The 22,655-nt window shown below is 41.2% G+C and overlaps 1 protein-coding gene across 1 annotated transcript in view; it reads right to left on the bottom strand.

Moving 5' to 3' along the window:
- The window catches only part of DHRSX (dehydrogenase/reductase X-linked), a 162,296-nt gene that overhangs the window by 37,935 nt on the left and 101,706 nt on the right, over positions 1-22,655 (bottom strand). Inside the window, exons 4-5 of the mRNA XM_084226572.1 lie at positions 21,774-21,875; positions 8,184-8,391 (exon numbers count right to left, since the gene is read on the bottom strand). Coding sequence (XP_084082698.1) covers positions 8,184-8,391; positions 21,774-21,875 — 310 coding nt within the window. The remainder of the gene's footprint in view (positions 1-8,183; positions 8,392-21,773; positions 21,876-22,655) is intronic.

Raw genomic sequence — 22,655 nt, forward strand, 5'->3', positions numbered from 1 at the left:
AGTGAGAATACGAACATCACAGCTTAAATCTGAGTGATAAAAGTGATTAACTCCCAGTATATGAGTTAAAAAAGAGAGCTATTTGTTAAAAGCCTTCTCCTCAGTTGGAAGACCTTCCTAGGTTAAAGAGGAGATACAGCTGAATGCCAGCATGTGCCAGAGGAATTAAAATGTGGAAGTATTCTGCATCCACAAAATGACTCACAGTCCAGACACAGCATAAAAGGCTTTTGCTCTTGTGAGACTGTATATCAACAGCATCACTCATGTACTGTCAGAAATCAGGTGGGATTTAAATGAGATTTAAATATGAAAGGGGGCCTGTGAAGAGGGAGGGTCTTATCTGAGGAACATAAAAATGCCAACTTGAGCAAAACACAAAAACCTCTAAGAAAGGAGTAAGATACAAAGCAGTCCACAGCCAGCATTGCAAAGTGGTTATTTCTAAGCACTGTAAAGGACAGTGTCAGCAACCACCTTCTGCACCATTTGGCCTTAGAGCTGAGTTTTGGGGTTCACTTTATAAATTTCCCAACACTGTGTCACCCTGGAATACTGTAAACAGGGATCTGGAATAGAAAACCAAGCATTTCATAAGAAGGGGCATGGCATGGCCTGGGACCAGAATGCTTAAGACCTCTTACACTTGCAGACATGCCAGAACCTAGTGAAATCTGGCAGGTTTAGCTTTCCAGGAAATGACAAGAGGTTTCATGTCCTGAAAAAGCAACACAGTCACAGAGCTGCCCTGCCCCAGCCCTCACTGAAAAAAGAATGTAAAGAAAGTACTGCTTTGACAGAGTGATTGGTTGATAGATGAATTTTTTTGTGGCAGTTCAGGTACTGAATGCCCACCTCTCCTTTAACATCACTGTTAAAAGCTCTTGAGCTTCCCCTAAAGCCACTGTGAGCCACAAGGCTCTTCAGTCTCTGTTCCTCTTGGGAAGCTGAGATTTTGCTGTGTTCAGCCCCTCTCATGGCAAGAAAGGCTGGGCTACCACAGCACCCAACACATAATGAGAACAGAAGAAATGGAGCAACAAAGCTACGACTGTATCAGACATTCTGGCAGTTATAAAATTCCTGGGGGCTAAAGTATTTTATGTTTACAGAGATTCATTTTACTTAAAAACCATAGTTTTCACAACACATTTTTATCAAGAGCTTGATTTAATCAAAAGACCAATTTTTCTTCACAGGTGTGGGTTTCAACTGCATGGCCTGCTTTTGAACAGAACAAGTTCTCCTTCTCTAAACAAAGAGGTTTAGGATGAGGACTAGAGAAAAGGTTAAGAGTTAACAAATCACACAGGCAGAAATCTGCCTTCAGCTCCCTGCACACTGCCTCATAATCCTTAATGCTTGTGGCAAGACATGGAATGTATGGCTATGAAGAACCAGGAGCAAAGCAGGGCTGAACCTGGAGGGGGTTTCTGGAAGGTGAGCTGGTAGTTTTGATCATTTCTCTTAATACATTATGCCAGGTATTTCCAGGCATGTGTGCCAGCCTTTCTGCTGCTAAGCAGCCCAAAGGGCAACTCCCCTGACAAGATACAGGGAGGATGGTGATAGTTAAGGCAATCAAGAGAAATGCTTAAAACATTGGAATAATCACCCAAGACCAGAACTCCAAACTTTTAAGGTTCATTCAGCCTTAATGAGTCTCTTTGCTGGCAGAAAGGTGTTAAACTAACCTTCCCCTCTCAAGGGCATCAAGCTCTCTCTCCGCTCCCAGTTCTCCAAGTCCCTTTTGCCCTCTGTATCACATGAATGCAATACAATAACTTTAAATTACCATAGAGCCGTTTTGTCTCTCTGGAAAACAGCACATCTGTGAGAGCCACTGTCCTGAATGCCACACAGAGCTGGCTTCTCCCACCCAAGCCATGGTGCAGGGAGAGGCTGGGCAGCAGGAGCACCCATATCTCACATACTTCCCAGCATGCTGCTGTTTTGAACTAGTTCAGAAACACCCTGTCCTATTAAACCAATAACTAATATTAACAATCCTTTGTGAAGAACAACAACTCTTTTAGACAAAAAGGAATTTAACATTGTGACAACAAAGTAGCTACACTTAATATCCCCAAATACATGTGAGTCTGGCATTAACTTTGTGTTATCAGTGTTACAGTCTGTTATTGTTCTCCAGAAGTCAATCAACCCTAAAAGCATTTTGATTAGACAGAATGAAAATACATTGATGAATGTAAAATGAAAGCTTTCTGAAGTTGGCATCCTGACTTAAATATTTCTTTGTCATTGGTTGCAGGGACAGATAAGAATGGATAAAACACTTGATGCATTTGAGCTAGAACTCTGTCTTTTGAATTGATGAATTGGTCTGCTGATACAGTAGCCCATTTATTTTTTAAATTAACTTATAGAATTTGAGATCTGTGCCTTCCCCAGTACACTCATTTTCCAGGCCAGTCAATTTTTGCAATTAATGCTAATCGCTGCAAACACAAGGGATCATTTTGCAAAGCAGCAAATCCTTTTGCATTTATACAGAAGTATTTGGCAAAAAAGGGCTTATGTGCGTGGAGTAACCATTTAAATACTTATCATCTAACTCTGTACAGGAAAACTGGATAACCTGCTGCAGGAAGGACATGTCTAAATGAATAAAGTACTGTACTGCAGTTGGCATTTGGTCCTGTGAAGGCAACATGGTTTATCTTGCAAATAGAACCAGAGGATGCAACAGAAGACATCATGCAGAAGATGCTTAAACAGCAGAACTCAAACAGAACCATATATTCCATGAGTTAAATAAAACCTATGATAATATGTATCTGTCTAATGATCAAGAACAATCTTTTATGATTACTATTTCTGTATTTTTCCCAGCATTTTATTGAACAACAGTCCAGTGACACAGCTCTTTATATGTTATGATGAAAGACCTCTGTACTGGCTAAATTGGATTTACAAAAAAGGGGTAATAATGAAAATCTCTCCTATTTCCTTTTACAAATTTTCCTTTATTATATAAAAAAATAGAGATCTACCCAACAGTGCTATGTTACTACTATGCTACAAAAGTTTCATGTTTGTTTTTCTTTGAATTTAAGATGTTATTCTTCCAGTTCTTCCAATCAGAGAGATTTAAGAAACTTTAAGTGACAGATCAATAATGAAAAGGCACTGAAGGAACTAATTGGGATGTTTAAAAAATAGAAGCCTTTCATTGGAAACAAATGTTGACTCATCAAACCATTCTTACTAAAAAACCAATCTATTTTACACAAATGTCCAGCTTAAGAGAAAAAAAGAATAAGTAATTTGAAACTGATGGAGATACTTGAAAAGGATGGTTTAGAAATTAAAGGTTGCAAGTTTCTGTTTTATTCTCATACTTCAAAATCTGAATACCAAAGTACTCATAGGGATAATTACAAATAAATTTTAAAATTTATTTTAGAACACTGAAATCAAATGTTTTGGTTTCAAAAATGGATACATATTTTCCCAAAGTAATTCAACATCTTAACTTTTAGTTGTTCTTAATGGAAAATATTTTCCAAAATTTCAGTAATGCTGATGGAAAAAAAATCCTCAACTTTCTGCCCAAACTTAATACTAAATCACATCACATACATGGAAGAAGAGAGGATAAAGGACACCCCTCATCCAAGGATAGGAGATCTCCAGACAGTTTGCTAGACAGATTTTCCCATCAGTACCTAACACTTCCAGTGTTGCAGTTCTTTGTGAACTGCCTAACAGAGGAGATGAACTGGAGCTGCCTGGTCTCTCCAGAATCTTCCTAGGTCTAAGGCAGAGCTGTTTATCCTATTTTACACCAGCTAGGACACACATGTGGCAGCTGGGAATTTTGCAATTCTTTTCATTTAACTTCTATTGTCTCTGACATGATTCATGCACTAGGGCTACAGGGAAAAATACAGAAATTATATCTAATATATTATATTCAGCTTGGAGAGTTTCAAAAAAATCAGCTCCTTCTGCATTTGGAGAGCAGAGGAAAGGGAGCAGGAAAGTGTGACTAACTGTTCTTGAATATACAAGAGATGTGAACCAGAAAAGGAGCTGTGTTACTGTGGCTGGGGAGTTCATAGATCTGTGATTCACAGCCTTACAGGGCCCATTTGGTATGCAAAAAGAGAGGATGATGAAAGGAATAGTTAGTCATGGAGAAAAAGCTAGACAGAACACACAAAGATGCTAACCCCTGGGAAAGGAGCAGATTCAAGTGTGATCCACAGTCTGGGAAAGAGAATACGGTCTTTTTTTTCTTTATTTTCCTAAAAATACCTTCTTACTTTGGTAGGTAGGGCACTCCTACACCTCAGCCTTGAAAGAGCACCATGAACTCCAGTGCACTGCTCAAGCCTACCTCAACCCAAGTGGAGGTACACTATTCTTCAAGCTTTTGCTAAAACCAGACAGCCATATTCTCTCATGACCATACTTTTTTCTCCTCTCAATTTAGAAAGGATTATTAAAGGCAGGCAGAAGAGGAAAGAAGGCCATGCTGGCTGAGCTGCTGGAGCAGCCAGTGTGCTACCCTCTGCATGGAATTGCTGAAATCACCGCTGTGGAAATGCTTGCAGATAGGCTGTGTTTCTCTTCAACTTTCACCTCCCTGAAAACAGTCATGTTCAAAGTAGGGATGAAGGGGAATGATTTGCCTTAGGGATCCCCTTGTTGACTCATGTGATTGCTGTTGAAAATGGTCTGGATCTAAAAGACCACAGAGGCGTTTGATGTTCCCCATTTATAACCTTCAGCAAAAGAACTGGGAGAACAGTCAGTGCTCTTGTGCCTGTGCGTTTGCATTTTCAATAACACACATGAAACAAGCTGTGCCTTGCCTGCTTGGAACAAGCTCTATCCTGCCTTCATGTGCCCATGCCACGTCTCTTCCTCTGGTGTGTGTGTGTGTGTGTGTGTGTGTGTGTGAAGAGGAGGGGCAGGAAGGGGGAGAAATGGCATTCATAGGGAAGAGATAGGAGAGGGGCTGGGGGAAAAGATGAGAGGAAGATAAATGGAGGGGAGGAGATAAGTTGGTGGATAGAAATAAGACAGCCTCAAAGGAAAAAAAAAAAGAAATAGGGAGGGAAAAAGCAATTTAATCAAAAAAGCTCAAAAGACAGATGAAAAAGCAGGCAAGCATGAAGAAAGAGACAAGGAAGGAAGGAAAATAATGCAAAATCCAAAAAGACAAAATTAAATTAACCATCCCACTGAAAAGAGCTAACCAGAGCAACATGGGATAAATCAGGTTGGTAAAATGGCAGGAAACAAACTAAAGAGGAAACATGGAGGACAGTAATACCAGCTTCATTTAACACTGTTCATGGGACGAGCCTTCCAACAATTATTTGTTGTGCAGTTGCCCTGTGGTCTCTGATACGGATGATGGCTGGTTTCAGATCAGATCTCTCAGCAGCAAGTACAAGCAATGAGGAGAAATGGCCCCAAACGTGACTGCCAACCCAGAGTCTCCTGGGTGGGAGAAGGATTCCACAGAAAAGTCTGTGGTAAAGCAGAGAACTGAACCTCAGTTTGGTGTCTCCTTTAAGGCAAGACAAGTCTTCTGCCCTTCCTTCTCTGCCATGCTGATGGATGAATCCCTGCTCCAGTATTGTCGCTCATCTCTAGTCAGGACACTAGCCCTACTAGCATCTAGGAATAATGGGACAAGAGGTTGGTAAACAATTCAGCCTGCTGCCAGCAGTAATTTGCCCAGCACAGAGTACATCCCCCTTCCTCCAATAACGACTCCAGATGGTTTTTGATGATTTCCTGCTAGGCTAGGACTGCCAGCCAACCTGGGAACATACACCCAAGTTGTAAAATGAATTATGGCCAACTGGCGCAACTCAAAACAAAGAAGAAAAATTTTTAAAAGAATTGAAAATTTTTAGAATTATTTCCCATTCACACAAGAAGTAAAAATGAGATACGGCATCACCAGGAAACTGCTCACCATGGGTGTCCTTAGCACATGCATTAAATCTCCTGAATGTTGCTCTAAATCACAAGGCGTCTCCAGGGCCCTGTGGAGTAGGCAATGCCTGGCTATGATACCCCCCAGCAGTCCTCCTGCTAAACCCCCTGCTCCTGCTGTAGGGACACACTCAAACACACAAGTGATCTCACTGGTTTTTGCAGCACTGTCTATGGAGATGTCAAACTATTTGCCTGAGTGGGGGCTTATTGACAGTTAGGCTAAAAAAAATACCCAGGATCACCTTTTTACACCTGAACCAAGGAGAGGTTTGGACCTGAATTTACAGCCCACTCTGGGTTTCACTAGCGTGCATATGTGCAGGCACCACTGCTACCTCTGAATGATTCAGAGCATCTGTGTGGGAATGAGCAGGCAAAATCAGTCAAGAGTCTGTCATCTTTTATGGCCCTTCTTACATCAATAATGCTGAAAGGTAAAGGACACAAAAGCTGCAGGTAAATCTCACTGGTATATTATTATTCTTTATGTCAGACTGGTCATGCTCTTGCTCAACCATAACTTTCCAAATCAAAACATTTCTGGTTTGAGTTAATATATGAGTTAATAATGACAAATCAAAGACAGGGGTGATCCTAAATTAAAGAGGCACAGTACAAGGCCTTGCTATAATCAAGGAAACTACTGTTATCTAGAGACACAGAACAGTCACATTTAATTCTGCATTCCACATTTTAGCTCAAAGAAACACTAATCCCCTTAGCTCCCTTGCATGGTGCCATCCAGCACATGGCCATCAGAAACAATGACTACACACATCAAGTGAAGAGTAAGGGTAATTTCCTGTGGTTGTTTTACAAGCAAGAGATTAAATTGTGACTACCCTGCAGAGGTTTAAACAATGGCTTGTAATAAAACTGATGCCATAATATGTAATCAGAAGTTTGACATGCCTAATGCAGCATTCACATGTAAAATGTCTGCAGTGGAAACAGCCCAGCCCTATAATTCCAGTCTTTGTTCGGAAATGAAACCTTGGGTCGGGTACCTCTGATCACCTGCTGAAGTCCCTGTCAAAGGAGGGAGACAGATTTTCATGGAAATGACACCAAAGTCAGACTGGCTGCATGCAGGCAGGCAGAAGCTCTCTGGAGCCCAGAAGGCAGGCTGTGCTCGAGCCTGTTAGTAAGCACATGATTGCCATGCATGACCACATGGGGAAATTTTCAAATTTATCTCAGCTATCCTGCCTGTTTCTCTGCCAACTAAACCACTCCACGCGGTTCCTGTATGACATCAGAGACATTTACCACACCATTTGATGCCTTCCTAACGCTAGAAATACCCCACAGACATTCACCCACAGTTCTCCTGGATGAAAGCAGGAGGTCAGAAGTCATCTATGCATTTAAGCCCATTTGACTGGATTAAAAACCCGGGGTGGCCGCAGTCTGGGTCTCCATGAGCTCTTGGGGCAGCGCAGGGTGTGACACCGACAGAGCCAGGGTGCAGCGCCGGCAGTGGATGGCCAGGCCGGCGGGGCAGGGCAGGGACCGCGGGGCTCGGACACAGCCGGGGGTGCCTGGGGATGATGGAGCGGGGCTGTGAGGAGCCGCGGGCGGAGACCGGGCTGTCAGAGCAGAGCCGGAGCAGGCGGAGGCCGGAGGCAGAGGGAGCAGCGGGCAGGGCAGGAGCGGCAGAGGGCCGGCACGGCAGCTGTGCCAGGCAGATGGGCGGCAAGGGCGAGCTGCGCCCCCGGAGCCCCGGCAGCATCCCTGCCCGGCCGGCAGGCAGCGAGCAGCCACAGGCGGCTGTGTGAGCTCATCTGAGGGCTCCGTGCAGGCATCCTCCCGGGGATGTGGTCTATTAGCATCCACCCGAGCCATTTCAAAACATCCCGGTTACGGAGCGTCTCTCCCTGGTGAGCTAGTGGCGAGTCCAGGCGCCGCACGCACCACAAGCATCACCGCAGAATAAGCATCAGAAAGCAAAGTGAGGTTTTCAAAGTCCAGAATAAGAGGCGCCGTTCAGAATTTATAAATTATTTGTACCTTTGGCTCAAGGCTGCAAGCTTTGATCAAATGTTAAGCATAATAAACAAGTGCTTGAGAAGCGCCATAAATTGTATTTAAAAAAAAAAAAAAAGGCAACAAAACCCCATCTCATAGTCAGTAACAATTCTCTTGCGTTTTAATCTGCACAGGATTATACAGATCAGGGAATACCAAAAAGGGATCGGTACCTGCTTTGTAAGTCGTTTAGGTGCAATTTGCCTACATAATGGGTGGCTGATGAGACAGTGATGATCCTAGCGTTGTGACTGTGCGTTCCTGATTGCTTCAGCGTATCCAAGAGGAGGTTAGTCAACAGGAAGTGTCCCAAGTAGTTCAAGCCGAAGTGCTCCTCAAACCCATCCTCCGTCTTCCTTTCAGGGACCAGCATCACCCCAGCTGAAGGAAAAAGTAGAGGTCAAACCTGTTGATTTATTTCAGAGGAGCAGCAATCTAGAAGGAGTACGGGTCTCTACGTGCAGAGGGTAAACAGCATTCAGAGCAGTGAGTGACTGGTGATGGCATGTAAAGTCGACACTGATTGATTCCTGACATGAAAATTGTCTAAACCCTCACTTTGGTTTCTTTATCCAGATAGCATGCTGACTGACTCTCTCTCTCCCTCCCTGCAGGACTGTGAGTCCATTTGTGAACAGTGTTTTTAGGAGGTGGGAGCTGGGTGATCCCAACAACATTCCCTCCATCAAAGCTCTGAGCAGTGGAGACAAGACCAGGCTAGGCAGAAGACCTGCTCTCCCAGACAGCTTTCTCCTGGGTCCTGGCTGGAGTTGAAAGCTCTGGTGAGTCTACATCTGAAATCTGCAACTTCTCTCTCACTGGTGTGGGTGAGAACAGATGTAGTAAATTTACCCAATATATCTTAATTACCATGCTTACAAGCAGCTGCATATTGAAATTAGGTTTTCAATGCTTATTTTGGCAATATTTTTGCATAAATTTCCACAAACCACAATTTTCAAACTCAGTGTCTAAAATAAGTATCCACATCTCCATCATGAGATGTTGATTTCAGCATCTTGCAGAGAATTCTGAGCTCATGCATAAATTATATCATGTACTGAGGCTGTGTGAGGGATAGTTATCCTGCTCACTTACAACATTAACTTGAATGCTACACATTTTTCTTATTTTATTAAAATTTAATTACTGTACAAGTGGACATGGCCTTTGTCATTTAAATGGAGATGGACATAACTCATGGAGGAGAATCCTGTTATAGGATGCTTCTCTCTAACACCCATAAATATGATACAGCAGAAAGGCCACTCCAGCACACAAGACGTGACAGAGTGTCAGCTTAATCCTCATGCTACTTCATGTGCCCACTAAAAAGCCTTCAACATCCCATTTCCTGATGTCAGCCTGACCTGATGATCACATATTAAATGACCATTTTAAATTGCACATGCTGTGCATCTACATCGCTGTTTTGGAGGTTCCTGCCACCTGGGGGTTCCTGCTTTGTTGCTGTCTCTTGGGCTGAGAGATATTTTGGGGATCTTTTTTAGTATGGCAAACAGCCATAGGGATTCACCTGTGGCTTCCTGCCATTTAGTATAGCAACTGAAGAAGCAGTGGGAGGGGAAGAAACTCAAGAAGGCCGCAGAGAAAACAAAATATTTGGGTGGAACACAGCGTACCTGCAAATGGAGAACTTAAGACTGAGCATGAGCGATGCTGACTGGTGGCACAGTGAAAGGAACACGACACAAATTACATTATGAGGCTCCACAAAAGCTTTGATTAGCATCTCCCTATGTCATTTACTGCTGCAAACTGTGTATAATCACATCTGTAACAGTGGCTGGGTCTGAGAACTGCCATGAAGGTTATGGACAGATGCAAATGAGAGACAAGCCCAGCTGTGACTTTTTCTTGTTTTCTGGGGAGAAAGAAAGGATGGGAATGGCTTGGGGATGGAACAATCCCCAGGCTCCCAGACTAAGTCTCAGCCTGCTACAGTGCAAGTTTCAGCACAGACAGAGCTCAGCATGAGCTGTTGGAGGGCACATGGAAAGATTGCTGCATCTCTGAGCACCAGGCTTAGTACAAGGAAATTATTTGCATATCTCTGAGGCCATCCTGCCCTCCAAAGCTCTGACACTTGGAAAAGGTGAAAGGTAGCAATTTTCCAGAGTTCTGTTTGCAGCAACACCGGTAAAATACAAGCTCAAGAAAGTCAGCCAATATAAAAGAGCCCCGGCACAGCAAGGCTGATCCGCACGCCAAATGCCGCTTCTGCATCTGCTGGGATTGCTGCAGGGCTCGATACGCGACCCCTCCATGCACAGACACACTTCTGTTGGCTCAGTCAGATGGAGAAAGTTGTCCTGTGTGTTAGACAGAAGTGTGCTAGACAGCTGCCACAGCCGTTCAGCCTTGCATGGTGAACAGCAGGCAAACCCAGGGAGGCTGCCATGGCTCACATTAGCCCTGAGCATGCCTGTGCCACTGCAACTTCACCCTCGACCTCCAGGGAGGCACAGGATTTCAAGAACACAGAGAGGCTTTGCCCTCCACCCCAATTAGTCTCCACCATCTGTGCTGTGCATCCTGCAAGCAAAAAAACCCAGATCTGAGCTCATGTCAGGAGACAGAAAAAAATTTCATTTAGGCAATGCACAATTGTAAAGATACATGCTCCCCAATATTCTTTTGCTCATTCTTCAAGAGCATCCCCTGAGCAGAAATTCTGGTCAAGTCCTTGAGCAGGCACAATCACCTCTGCCTGCATCTGGTGCTATTACAACTCCCTTTCTGTCCTCAGAAGAGCTGCTCAAATAATGTCAAGCCAAAACACCTTTGAAAGACTTTTTCCGTTTTTTTTAAAGGCTCCCATCTTTCAGGTAGTTCATATCAAGGCTGTCAAAAAAATCTTGCCCTGTAGTCTGAGGGCCGTTTCTCTTACTTGAGGAAAAGCCATTTTTAATTTACTAAAAGTGAGTATACAAAGGAATACCCAACAGGCAATTGAACCTGTCTCCTTCCTTAACAAAAGGGAAAGCCTTGTAAGTGTAGCAGCAAGCTCTCTTTCTTAAATTATTAACTACCTAGCATTCAGTAGATACTAAAAGTGGCATGCTATTGATTTTCTCTTGTCCAGAAACATCATCAGCTTTACTTAAGGGTCCCAAATGTTAACTCAAAAATGAAAGCTGGTTCTATTTTAATTCTTTGAATTAATCCAATACTACTTGAAACATTAACATTTGTTAAAAGACAAACACTTTGTCTTTTCATTGTAAATTAAGAATGACTGTGCTTTTTCTTCCAATATGGAATCCAAACAACTCAGTGTCTTTCTGGTTTTAATTACCAATAGTCAGCCTTATAATTTTTTCAGAGTGTATGTGAAATTTGAAATGGCAGCACACAAACCATTAATGCCAAACACCTCAGTTCTGATATAACCTTCTTGTATGTTCTTCCCCTTTGATTTAGCCAGATTGTCTCCAGAAGATTCAGTTTTAAAATATCACTTATAACATCATGGCATAAGAAAATGAATTAATAAGTAAACTGAACATAAGCTTCTAGTTTGCAATTGCTTAGCTGTTGCTGAAACATTCCGGCAAAAGACTGATAGTATGGGAACAAAAAACTGACTAAACAAAACATGGATGTGTGATTTTGCAGAAGTAGCAATAAATTAGAATATGGAAAATATTTTTTTGCAAAACAATGCTGAACAACTGTTCTTATAGATATAGCAACACATCCCAGTGTGCTGCAGTTCTGCATTTAGTATAATATGTTCAAATTATGCACATTTTAAATTAGCTTTAATGAGTAAAAAAACCCATTCTTTTTTAATTCTATGACTGGGCAATCAATAATCGTATTTCTCACTCAAAGAATGAATAAACTTCAAGAGAGCTGTCTTTGTAAGCAGGAATTTATGATGATTTTCTATAAGTTTGTAATGAAACTCTTGGTTTCTGATCTATCTTATGTAATTTAAAGAACAAAATGGATCTTACACTGCATGCAGCATAACAAAAATTTTTATGATAGTTATAAATATTATAGGCCAGACAGACCCCATTTTTATTGAATTATACAGGAAAATTTGCACTATGCCTGCTTGCACTGCAGATGATGACAAATATTGCTCTAACTCCCATACCTCCCACTGCAAAGACGTCCTCCATCTCCATTATAAAATGTGTTTTAAGAGCTGTAAAAATACAGTATTTCACTCCTCTGGATTTATTTACAGTGCTCTACTTGGAGGTTTTTAAAGTCAGTTCTCTCAAACTCACTAGAAAAGAAAAATTTAAAGTCTCTTTTTCACATACAGAACAAAATGTCTGCCTTCCCAGCCAGGCTCACAGAAGAGGGTTTGGAAGCAGATCCCCCTCACACAAGTTCTTTTATCTCCAGACAGCCAAAGGCTGGGCAGATAAAGCAATAGGTCAGCCACAAACACACATAACACCTCCACAGCAGGAGGGGAACCTTTATAATCACATTCACCCAATTGTTGCTATTTACAAGGAAGAGATACATACTGTACCAAAAATGTTCCCAAGGGGAAAAATTAGGAGACAGTTACTTCCAGTAAAAGCACAAAGCCCTTCCTCCCTACAGGCTTTGCACTGTCTTTGCTGATGCCTTTATCAGCATTTCCAATCCCAGGAGTGCAGCCACGCAGGGCAACCCAGCCCCAGTGCACAGAATGTCAAAACTGCTCTGCTCTGCACACTCATGCAACAACACACCTCTGGGCGTATCTGCATGTAAAATACATGGCCCACTTCTCACCTGAACAGGAGAACCATACAGCAGCATGCCCTGGCTAGGCTGCCTGTACCAGATTGCTTCTTCCACCTTGTTCCATTGGGCTGTGCAATCCCAGAGTACACTTGCCCTGTGCATCTCTCCTGGCTAGTGATTGCCGCCCTGGTTTTTGAAGTTTTTCTAAGCCTTCTGATGCTTACATTCTTATAACAAACTTTCTCACACACTTTATGTAAATAACTCATTGTTTTGCATTCTTTTATGGAGGATGAGAAATTTGATGGACTGTTGGTTTGTCCAGTGTCATTGGAGAGGTGGCTCTGTCACCCTCCAATCCACATGCCAATTGGTGTCCCAGGAATGTTCTGAGTCTCAACAGAACCACACACAGAAGCCAGAATAACAGTGCATGAGAACTGAAAAGGTAAAAATCCCTAACAGTTTAGAAGAAAAACACAAAAAAACCCAGACAAAACTTGGTGCAGCTTTCCAATGTTATTGTCTTACTCCCTGTGTCCCCAGAGGGAGCTTAGACTCTTGCATTTCCTAATGTCTTTTGGAGTTTTTATACGCGTGTATGCAATTTTCCAAAGCCAAATGGGAGGAAAATGAAGCAAAGCAAGAACTTTTACCCCATGGCATAACAATGACGCCTGGATGACACATAGATACCACTGGGGAGATGCAAAGACACCTGTTAGTCTATTTGGCATCGCTGCTGGAACAGTGTCCTGTGCACGGACCTTTCTGGAAGGTACTGGCCACTGTGAAAACGGGTTTGATAAAGGAAAGGGACCGAGCCTGGGGTTGTGGAGAAGAGCCATCTCCAGAGGATTAGGTTTCTCCTGCCTCATCCCAGGACAACTTCTCCACAGGAGTTTGCCTCTGCTCCAGCACTAAGTTCCCATGAGCTCTCACCTCCTGCTCCCTACTCCCAAGACGCTCTGCACCACCCACTGCCTTTTCTGATTCCCTTTCCTGACAGCTTCCCCAGTTCCCTGTGCTGGGCAAAATGCATGGCCATGATGAACCAAGGACAGTGTTCTGCTTGCCAGCCTTCCCTCCTTCCTTACCACCACAATCCAGTGATCCCACACTGATCTTATCAAGGAACTGCATGTGTTCAGGAAGGAGGGGAGAGGCTCAGCTCCATGTGTATCAGCTCCATTACCTCTCTGCTTCCCTGCAAATGGTAGGTTCCTTCTCCCTGTTCTCCTATCCAGCCGCTGTAGCTCCTTTGTGCCTCAATCCCACATCGCTCTGCACCCTGCAAGCATCTGCCTGTCACACACCTGGCTCACCCTGCCCTCGCTGCTGAGGCTTGTTTCCTGCTGGAGCCATGCTCTGTCGCTCTGATGCTCCTCCCAGCTTCTCCATCCTGCTTCAGCATCAACCAGATGTGACTGAGTTACAAGTGTCCACCCTATTGAATTGGATGATCAAGCAGGAGAGAGGTTCCAATTCTTTCTCCATCAGGAGCGATAATTCTCATCTCTGTTAAACATCAGTAAACTTGCTAGTAAGAGATCAGTCAAGAATGCCTTCTTAGAGAAAAGATTCAATCACTTAGTACCCAATGCAGGCTGCAGTCCTCAAGGTTAAGGACTTTTTCCTTGTGAATTATATGGTGTCTAAGCATTTCCAACCTCTGACTGAGACATCTCCTACAGTTCAGACATGCCTAATGACTCTCTTCATCCTCACTACCCACCCCAGCTCTACCTCAGTACTTGCTCTCTTATTAACTTTCTGATATTTAACAAGACTATATGCTATGTTCTTAGTTTAATTCTCCATAAATGTCTTCAATCAGAAAATCCAAATGTTTTGCAGTCAAGGTTTCTGTAGTCCTGATGGTTCCCAGCTAACTGTCTCGTTCCTCCCACCCATAAACTCTTCACAGTCTATTTTCCACGAGACAGAAACTTGTCTCAGATCTCATGGAAGACTGAGGCCACCAGTCTGGACAGTGGAGAGACTGGAGGAGCCTGAAGTGAGACTCAGTGCCCATCTCCATCAAGCTCAGAGGCAGCCAGGAAGAGCAGACGGGGTGCTGGTGCCCAGTCTCAGTGCTGGTGCTTTTGCCTGCACGCAGCACCTCCCGCCACAGCTCAGGGCTGTGATTTGGGCAGAAAGACCTGCTCAGGACTGACTTGGGACGTGCTTGGTATAGGCAAAATATTCAGACAGTAACACATAAAAGGTGGCTCACAAAGTGCAGTGCTTAGCAGGCTTCTGACTTGACCTTTCAGGGGAATATTCCATATGTTACAAAAGATGCAGCCAACACTGACACAAAGGCAAGATCTTTCTGCATTCAATTCCACACTGTGTGATAACACCACAGCCTTCATAAAAAGCCTTGCCATCACTTCTGGCATTAAAAAAAACTCCTAAGATGTTTGTCTTATCATTCCTGGAAACAGATAAACTGTTTTATCTGGCATTACAAAATAAAATAAAGAAAAAAAAAAAACACCTCAGCCTAAGGCAAATAATTGGCATGGAAACTCTTAGCCCAAACACTAAAAGTCTGGCAAAGTAGTGAGGGATTGAAAACTGAGTAATGTCTGCTGCTGGTTCTCCCAGACCCACCTATAATGTTCACAAGGGAGACGTGCACTGTATTAGCTGTGCCAAAGATAAAGCAATGTGGTTTTCCAGAAAAAATAAATTCTTAGTTTCCCAGTAGGTTAAAGAAAAGAAAAGGAAAAAATGCAGACAATCCACATTCAGGGACTGTGAGAACAGCAACAAAATCTTGGTAGATTCAGAACATGAGCAAACCAGCTGTAATACCTTCATAAAAACTGATTCACATTTGGAATCAAGGTCACACTGCTACACGTGAACACAGCACAAGCTAGTTCCTTGGAAAATGTGTCAGTTAAAAAAAGTAAATACATTCCATAACCAAGGTTTTGATTTTACACTAAAATTAATCAGAGCACTCCTAATTAGGTCTGGTTCGAATAACCCCTCTGTTTCTTAAAAATATGCTCAGTAACTGTTTGGTTATTTGAGCTGGCACAATGGTGAGTTAGCCCACTCACAGTCAGAAAATAGGAAAGTCAGTCACAGCTTTCTAATTCAATAGGATATTCTCTCAGAAGTAAAATATTTCAGTTTGCAATTTGTATAAAAATATTTTTACCTAAAAGCTATGAAAGGATTAAGTGAAAATAAAATATGTCTCACCCCTGCCTTTCAGAAAAGCAATAGCAAATGTTCCACACACTTAAGCAGAACTGGTTGGGTTTCCTAATCCATCAATAGCTGAATTTTGTATCTGTCTTCCACCGATAAAATGTTCACATTCAAGACATAAAAGCAAATGGGTCAAAAACCTGCAGCATGTGGAGCCTCAGATATTTCCCTCTTCAAAAAGTGTTTGATATCACAGACAGAAAAATAAAAGCTTTGGAAATTATCAGAAAGAGAAAGATAATATCAAACAAAAATCAGGATTTTCATGAATGAAATCCTTACTCTTAGAAAACCCGAAGAGTCTAAGGTTACCCCTCTAATTTATTAGTTCTTCCAATAAATAATAAACCTTTTATATTAAATTTGACATCTTCTTATAAGATACATATAATTCTGGCAGACAAAAGTGCTATCCACGTATAATAAAATCTCTAGCTGATGACTGCTGCTAAAAGTCCATGTGCCAGATGAACGTGGGCATTGCACAACCCTCATTTGCTGTGAGTGAGCCAGGCTGGATTCTGCCAGCAGTGTCATGGTGCTCTGACACATGTGCCCAGACAAGCCACTCACAATACCCAAGGCTTCTAATGCCTGTGAAGAGCAGTGTGTGAGCAGCCAGCCAGCCTCCCCACAGCCAGCTCTCCGAAAAGAGAGCTCTTCCAAAAAATCTGAGAAGATGGCATCAGTCACGCACTCAACTTCATAAACAAAAATACGGCTCTGGGAGTTTCTTCTCATTTTAGAACGTGTTAATACTGTATGTTAAAGTCCTTATGAATCTTTCAGTTTTTCCCATCATACATGGAAGATCCACTGTAAGCCAATCTCTTCACCACCTGAAATTAGCTTTTCTAGGTAAAACCATTCCCAAAGGCCCAGCTCTCCCATGATGTCTAGTACTTCTCATCCACTACATACACGTAAAAGCTATTTGTTCTTCTGCTCATCCCCTTCTGTCTTTGTCCCTATCCCTCTGTAACTCTTCCATCACAGCTTTGCTTGGGTATTGCTCTAATTTGTCTTCGAGGAAGGATAAAGATGAAACATGATGTTGTAAGCAAGACACTGGAAGAACTTTAATGAAATATCATATCCTGAGTTCACCACAGCTTTTCTCTGTGGCTGGAAGAGAAGCATTAATTTAAATGAAATCCAAGTTTCACTGGAGTAACAGCAACCCCTCCTCACTAACTTTCCCTCAAGGCCTTCTCCAGTGAATTTCCACATCTCTGAGGTTTCTTTCCTTTTCATCAGAACAGTCAGTGTAGCCTGCAGCTGCTACAGGCAAGGGAGATGGCTCTTACCTAATCCAGTGGGACAGGATCATTTCATAGATCTCACTGTGATAATTTCAAACAATTTAACTATTAGTAAATTCAACTTATAAATATGACCTGTGAGGAGGTAAGTATGCATAGAATTGTTTGCATTTGATACCGGCCCTTGTTTCCAGCCCTTGAATTTCCCTTTTCTTCTGAAGATCTGATCCTGCAAATACTCAAATGCAAGAATAATTTAATATGTGATCAACCATGACAGAATCTATGGGACTATTCAAAGGACTCCTGGCTGACCTGCACATGGCTGGATTGTGTGTAGGTAACACAAGGAAATATATATATTTGACATAGTTACTGATACAGCTTTTACTGTGCTCTGGGAACTGAAGAGGAAAGCTTATACAGACTTATTCATTCTATCAAGAGACTGATAATTTCTGAGATGATCCACAAAGTACCAAACATGATCATCTGAATTAGGTAGCAGTTCAGGAATATTGATTTTAAATTGCCCTAGATAGGCTCCAACCTGAAATACATTAACTGTAGTCTGCCTGCAATAGGCTACTAACAGCCTGAAATCTCTAAGTTGGCATTTCATTGTTAATGAGCTAGACAGTGCATGTTTAGCATCAAGAAGTATCCTGGTGTCTCTAAATATCTTGTGATTTTTGTGTTGGCTCTGTTGGTTTTAAGATCATTAGGTACTGTAAACAACATACAAGCAAACACATTAACTACAATGTGCTAAGAAACAGTTCTAGCACACAGAAAATTACTGCCTTCGAGGCTAGGAAAAAACATCTCTGGCATTGAACAGTGACTGCTGGTAGTGGAATTTTACAAAGTGTTTTAGTATCTGTCCCTTTTTCAACCACAAGAAGACAGCAGGCTTTCTAATGCATTTTAACAGCAATGCCATTTTTAGGAATATATTAAATAATTAACACTAGTGTACATGCTGTAATTTGCTAAATGCTTTTCAGCTGTACAGAGACACAGTTCTTTCCAAAACAAAACTAAAAATTAGCACCCAAACGCTAATTAGCAGACCAGAAGACACATTCTTCTGACCTTCTGTCAGATAAAGCTTTTTTCACTGCTTGTACTCATCCCTCGTTCTGTGGCTTACAGTTCAACCATTTAGCTTACTTCTTGTTTTCTACAGAAAATGAATTTGTTTTCTATGCCATAGCATTTTTCTCTTTTTAGCATTAGCACATTATATTTTTTAAAAAGTTTATATAATACTCTATTTGCATTTTTAATATGTTTTGTTTATTTTAAAAACCAAGAGCTGAGCCTGCACATTACTGATGCAGAAAGCATAGTAATGGAAAAACAAGCCCTTATTTGTCAGCTGAAATAATGCGTGCATTCAACCAAATTTTTCCTTTTAAATTAGAAATTAGAAAGTTAAATGTACATGCTAAAATAAGCTAAAATAAAAAGATGAGGTGACTAGTGCACCTAATCTCCATTTAGTTGGATACCTAAACTTCACATGATTATTGTGGGATCTGGATGTTTAGCTCTAGGAGAATACTTCCAAACTCAGGATTTTAGTATAATTTAATTTCCAACAGAATCCTTGAGTTAGGTAAGGGATAGAGACCAAGTGATGAAGAGATATTAAAAAAAAAACCACCAGTGACCTTAGAAACTGCTGAATTTCATAACAATCTTAGGTCAGACATGTAGTCTTGACTGTTTATTTCGTAATTCACATGTAAATGTGCAATTTACACATGAAATTCACATGAATTCACAGTAATTCACTTGGAATCCCTTGTCTTCAATAATATTTTAATGTTAATTTCATAGCTTGCATTCTTGTAAAATGTTGGAACTTTTATCAAGTCATCTTCAAATGTTTGGCTTTTTGACAGGTTTGCACAAGTCCTCAATGAATATCATATACCTTCACATACATACAGGATTTATATCCATGGAGATAATAGGTGGAAAGTTCACTAACATATGCAAATGATTATATAAATCAATTTAAAGGATTTAGATTTAAGCAATTAAATAATACTAGTATGTAGTGCAACAATCTCAGTGTAACAATTCTTGCATTTTTACACTAAATGTAACAGAAGACTACAGCCCTGATAATAAAATTCTTGGTCTTATGAAGACAGAAATAAAAAAATTTACTAGCTTGCTGATAGTTTGATTCAGAAGTCATGGGATGCATGCAAATCTGATTTTCAAAACCTATGGGAAAGGCAGTGGAACAGGCAACTGTGATGAGGCTTTTGAGAGTATAATGCTTCCAGCTCTGCAGTCCGTGGTGGACTGAATCATCCTCCTTAGTGCATTGAAACAAAAAAAAGTAAAAGGATAAAAAAGGAGGAAAAAGGAAGGGAAATGGGAAAAGAAAACCCAACCAGATAGCCCAAATGTCAGCACTTGTCTTGATTGTGCTCAGTACTGGTGGTTTTTGCATCAGGCCACTTCTCCTCTATTGGGTATGTCCATTTTCCTCTTATGCATCAAGGAAACATTTGGGCTTTCACTATGAAACAAAAGCTACTAGTGAAAGTGCACTTTCACTAGTAACAAAACTAAGCACTACAGATTTTTTACAAAAGCAAATAAAAAGGACCTTAACAAAAAAAGAAAAAACACGTGGGAAAGAGCATTCAGAAGTTGAGTCACTGCCAGGCCATGGCCAGAGACTAACCTAATTCTCTGGAAGTCTTTACCTGCGCTTGGGATGTGATTCTGTTAAGGCAAAAAAATGACTCGAACCATTCATTTCATTGTAGATTCTAAAAGGATTTTATCAAACAACAGATTTCTCGTGCCAAGTGTATTTGGTAAAAAAGCATAAGTGAAATCAAACGGCTTTCTTGCAAGTTACAAATACATGGACTGAAGCAGAATAAATTTTAGTCTCAAACTCCTTTCTTAAAAGAAGTTTTGGGCTTACACTCTTGGGTCTTGTAACATATTAAAAACATTAGGAGATCTATTTTCATGCAACTTTGTTTCTTGGATAAGAAGACATATTTAATTTTCATTCAACTCAATTCAGCAGCAGCTAGGGCAGGAAAAAATCCTATATTCCAGAGGGCTTCCTCCTTGCTTCAGCCTCATCATTTTTCCCCCAACTGGCCTCCAAGCCCCTGAAGTGCTGACAATGCTGGCTTTGCTCATGCTTAAAACTAGTGCAGGGCAGGGGATGCCTGATGGGTACACAGAATTGAAACCCCCTTTTTCCCATAAAATGCTGTTTTTTCAAATAGTGTTGTTCCCATCTGTGTAACAGTTTTTATTCTGCATGTTTAAAAGTAAATCTGGAAAGACTTTGAAAAGTAAATCTGGAAAGACTTTGTAACTAGGCTTAAATACTCACTAATTAACTGTAACTAGGCTTATATATCCACCTCTAATTATTGCATGATTAAAATAATAATGGTAGGCTTTTTTGACTAATCAAAGAAAAATGAATGTTTAACTGAACATTTCACAAACGTTTCATATCAATCAGCAAATAAAAAACACTTGAATTTTTATTGCACTATTTACTTGTGTTACTGAGAGCTCTTTAAGGCACCAATGAATATAACAAACCCATTTATTTACAGCATATTTGCTCTCACTAGGATGGAAGTGTGCGCAGGAAAACAGAAAATGTTCTCTGGGATGTCTTAATAAAAGAATATGTAATAGTTGGGAAAACAAGAACAGCAGCATATCACAGCAGTAAACTTCTAAAAAAACCTTAATCGTTGCTGGTGGGTTTTTCCCCTATTTAAATACACAGGTGAAAATTCCCCTTTAGGACAGTGCATGCAGAGCATGCATGGTTTCTGGAAGAAAATGATTGTACAGGCTGGCTTCCAAAAATACTGTGGCTTTAATACAAAATGAGATACCAAGTATGTGAATAACAAAAGCTGAAATCCCTAAAAATAATTAGATTCATTTGATAATTTTATGAATGCAAGATAAATATTATCCTTTTATTTGTGTTTTGACCACTGAGGATACAGTTTTATGGACAGCTTTCCAGCAGCACCTGGATCTATGAAGTGACTTCTCTGAGGTTGCTGGATAATTTTCCAGATTATAATTCAGGTGGATTAAACCCCCAGCCCAGCTCATCAGTCACCCACAGTAAACAAGTGTTTATACAGGGAAAAACCTAAGGGGGAGAAAGTAAATAAAGGTGAAAAGCCAGATTTTCTACTGGCATAAAGTACAGCTTCTCTTTATTTTTTTTAGAGATGCCAAGATTCCTGTATAATTGCATTCTTTTTAGTACTGGAGAGCTAAAAATCACAGCAAAGGAACCAGACTTGCAATAACAACATGAGCAGGTGTAGCATTGAAGTGCTCAGACTCCTCACCTAACAATCTCTCTAAAAAATGCAATTTAACTCTAGAAAGACATATCAGTTAATGCAGCCTTATGGTAACCTGCTGTGTAATAATCTATTTGAAATCTGAAGTGATAGATAAGACCTCAGTTTGTTGCATCTTCCCTTGCAGGTATGTGAAGAAAAAAACAGAACTCACCATTATTCACCAGGACATGGAGTGGACAATTCCTTGCTCTAAACTGCTGCACAAATTGCCGTATAGACTTCATGGAAGCCAAATCACAGTATAAAAACTCCACTGGGAGAGGAAATAAAAACAAACAGAGTTAAGTCAGTTACAATGATGTAAAAACACATAGAGATCAACAAGGACTCCTGTGATAACGTCACTAGTAGAGTAAAAGTTTTTAAAAAAACCCAGACTTTTCAAAATCCTGGGTGAATCTGGTCTCAGGTTCTTTCTTTCTCCTTCTTCCCTTCATTTCTATTTTTAAACTATTGATTCTTCACAGAGCAAATATGGGAAAAGTGGCTGTCAGGAGGTAAAGGAGGGTGTCAAATGAAGTAAATATGCACCAGTCCTACTGTTCTTACTACTGCTACCACTGAAGAAGAGGAGCTAGAGTGCTGCAGCACTGAGATGATTAGGATCTGGCAGCTGGAAATCAGATGGGGAGAGGAGAAGGCACATCAGACACTGCAAGGTTTCCCTATGCTCCTGATGAAAATATGCTGTCCTTTGTTTTTTCCCCAAGATTATCTGCTAGGCACATGTGGTTGGAACAGTTTATAAACACTTTCTTGCCAGTAGGAGAGATGATCAGCAGCACGCCCTGACCACAGCAACTCCACTGATCACTACAAGCAAACAGAACAGAAGTAATGCTGTGGCTCCGATGGGCATCCAGGGACATTTGGTATCCAGGTCACCTGGGAGCAAAAACCAGCCATGAAAATGCCATTTAAATGTGGGTAAGAGTCGTGCTGGCCCTTGGCTTTGGCAATGGCAGCGTGATTTGAGAGGAACAGAGCTCCCATGAATATTGTGGGTGGCATCCTGCCTACGCTGCTGATGTCA

This window comes from Fringilla coelebs (genome assembly GCF_963513975.1).
Source record: "Fringilla coelebs genome assembly, chromosome: 2".
NCBI classification, from domain to species: Eukaryota; Metazoa; Chordata; class Aves; order Passeriformes; family Fringillidae; genus Fringilla; species Fringilla coelebs.